Below are 1,259 nucleotides of genomic sequence, written 5' to 3'. Positions count from 1 at the left end.
TATTTATCAAAATGGTATTTATTTCATAAAGTTTTTTATTTATTTAATTATGAATCATTCGGGGTTCCATAGTTTTGAAAAGGCTAATTTTATTGTGTTACTATGAAGAAAAAAAACTGATCTGAGGCAAAAATCAGGGTGTTTCTGAGATGTTAATGACTTTTTGTTTTTATTTGGTTTTGGGCTGAAACGATCTGATTTATCGGATTAATCAATAATTAAAATAATCGTCATCTAATTTAGTAATTGATTAATCATTAACTGCAGTATAGAGACTGTAAAACATGCCATTAGCTAGCAGACACCTGCTGAGAGCAGCAATTATATCAAGATTGTGAAAAAATAAACATTTTGCATTTAAGATAAAAACAGAAATCCTTCTGTCAATATTCTCTACTCAGAACTCCTCAACTGGAAAAGTTTTACCCTTTTCATTTTAATAAAAAATCGTCTTTAAGGAACCTCTGGCTATCCGATTATTATTCCATTAGTTGAAGAAAGAATGAACAGATTAATGGGTTTGCAAAATAATCGTTAGTTGCAGTCCTAATTTGATGACCCCCCTCCATCGGCCCTCCGATGGTTCCTTCCACAAAAACTTTGGATAAGTTGAGTGTCCACCTGCTGGTAAACCCACAGTTTAAGGGTCTTAAAGATACAAGCTAGCATGCAGGCACAGCACCATGGTGGATCGGATAGATTTCTGAGCCAGATGTAGGCCAGCTGCTTACCGCACCACAAGAGAGCAATGCTGAGTTATTTCTATAAAGCCATCCTGGGCATCTTATGACAAAACTAATATTCTGGTTTGAATCATACGAGTAAATAGAAGATGATATTAATATGGCTTTTATCAAATGACGTGCATTGGCTAACTCTGCCGTTCTTTTCCAATAAAGCTGAACGTTTTTATCTCTACCAGGACCTGCTGGTGACCGCTGCCTTCGCCTTTCTGTGGCTCGTCTCCTCCTCAGCTTGGGGCAAAGGCCTGACTGATGTCAAATGGGCCACCAACCCCACCCACCTAGCAGAACTGTTTAAAAACTGTGAACCAGGAGAGTCTCCTTCCATGGGCCGCCTCAATGCCTCAGTGGTAAGTAGTCCCACAAATAATCTCCCACCGAAAAATCAGTTAAACATACAGAGATTGTAAGTTATACACGTTTGTATTATAACGCAAGAAGCTTTAGAAAACATAGTTTGTTCTTCTTTACTAGTTAAAACAATCTAGGCTTCTCAGAGGACCATGACTCCCAGCT

The 1,259-nt window shown here is 38.0% G+C and overlaps 1 protein-coding gene across 1 annotated transcript in view; it reads left to right on the top strand.

Moving 5' to 3' along the window:
• The window catches only part of sypl2 (synaptophysin-like 2), a 12,568-nt gene that overhangs the window by 7,564 nt on the left and 3,745 nt on the right, over window positions 1–1,259 (top strand). Inside the window, exon 5 of the mRNA XM_015403261.1 lies at window positions 923–1,093. Coding sequence (XP_015258747.1) covers window positions 923–1,093 — 171 coding nt within the window. The remainder of the gene's footprint in view (window positions 1–922; window positions 1,094–1,259) is intronic.

The sequence above is a fragment of the Cyprinodon variegatus genome, unplaced genomic scaffold, assembly GCF_000732505.1.
Source record: "Cyprinodon variegatus isolate N-32 unplaced genomic scaffold, C_variegatus-1.0 Scaffold1474, whole genome shotgun sequence".
In the NCBI taxonomy this organism is placed as follows: Eukaryota; Metazoa; Chordata; class Actinopteri; order Cyprinodontiformes; family Cyprinodontidae; genus Cyprinodon; species Cyprinodon variegatus.
Note: the sequence above shows the minus strand (reverse complement) of the source record. Positions and strands in the feature narration are given on the sequence as shown.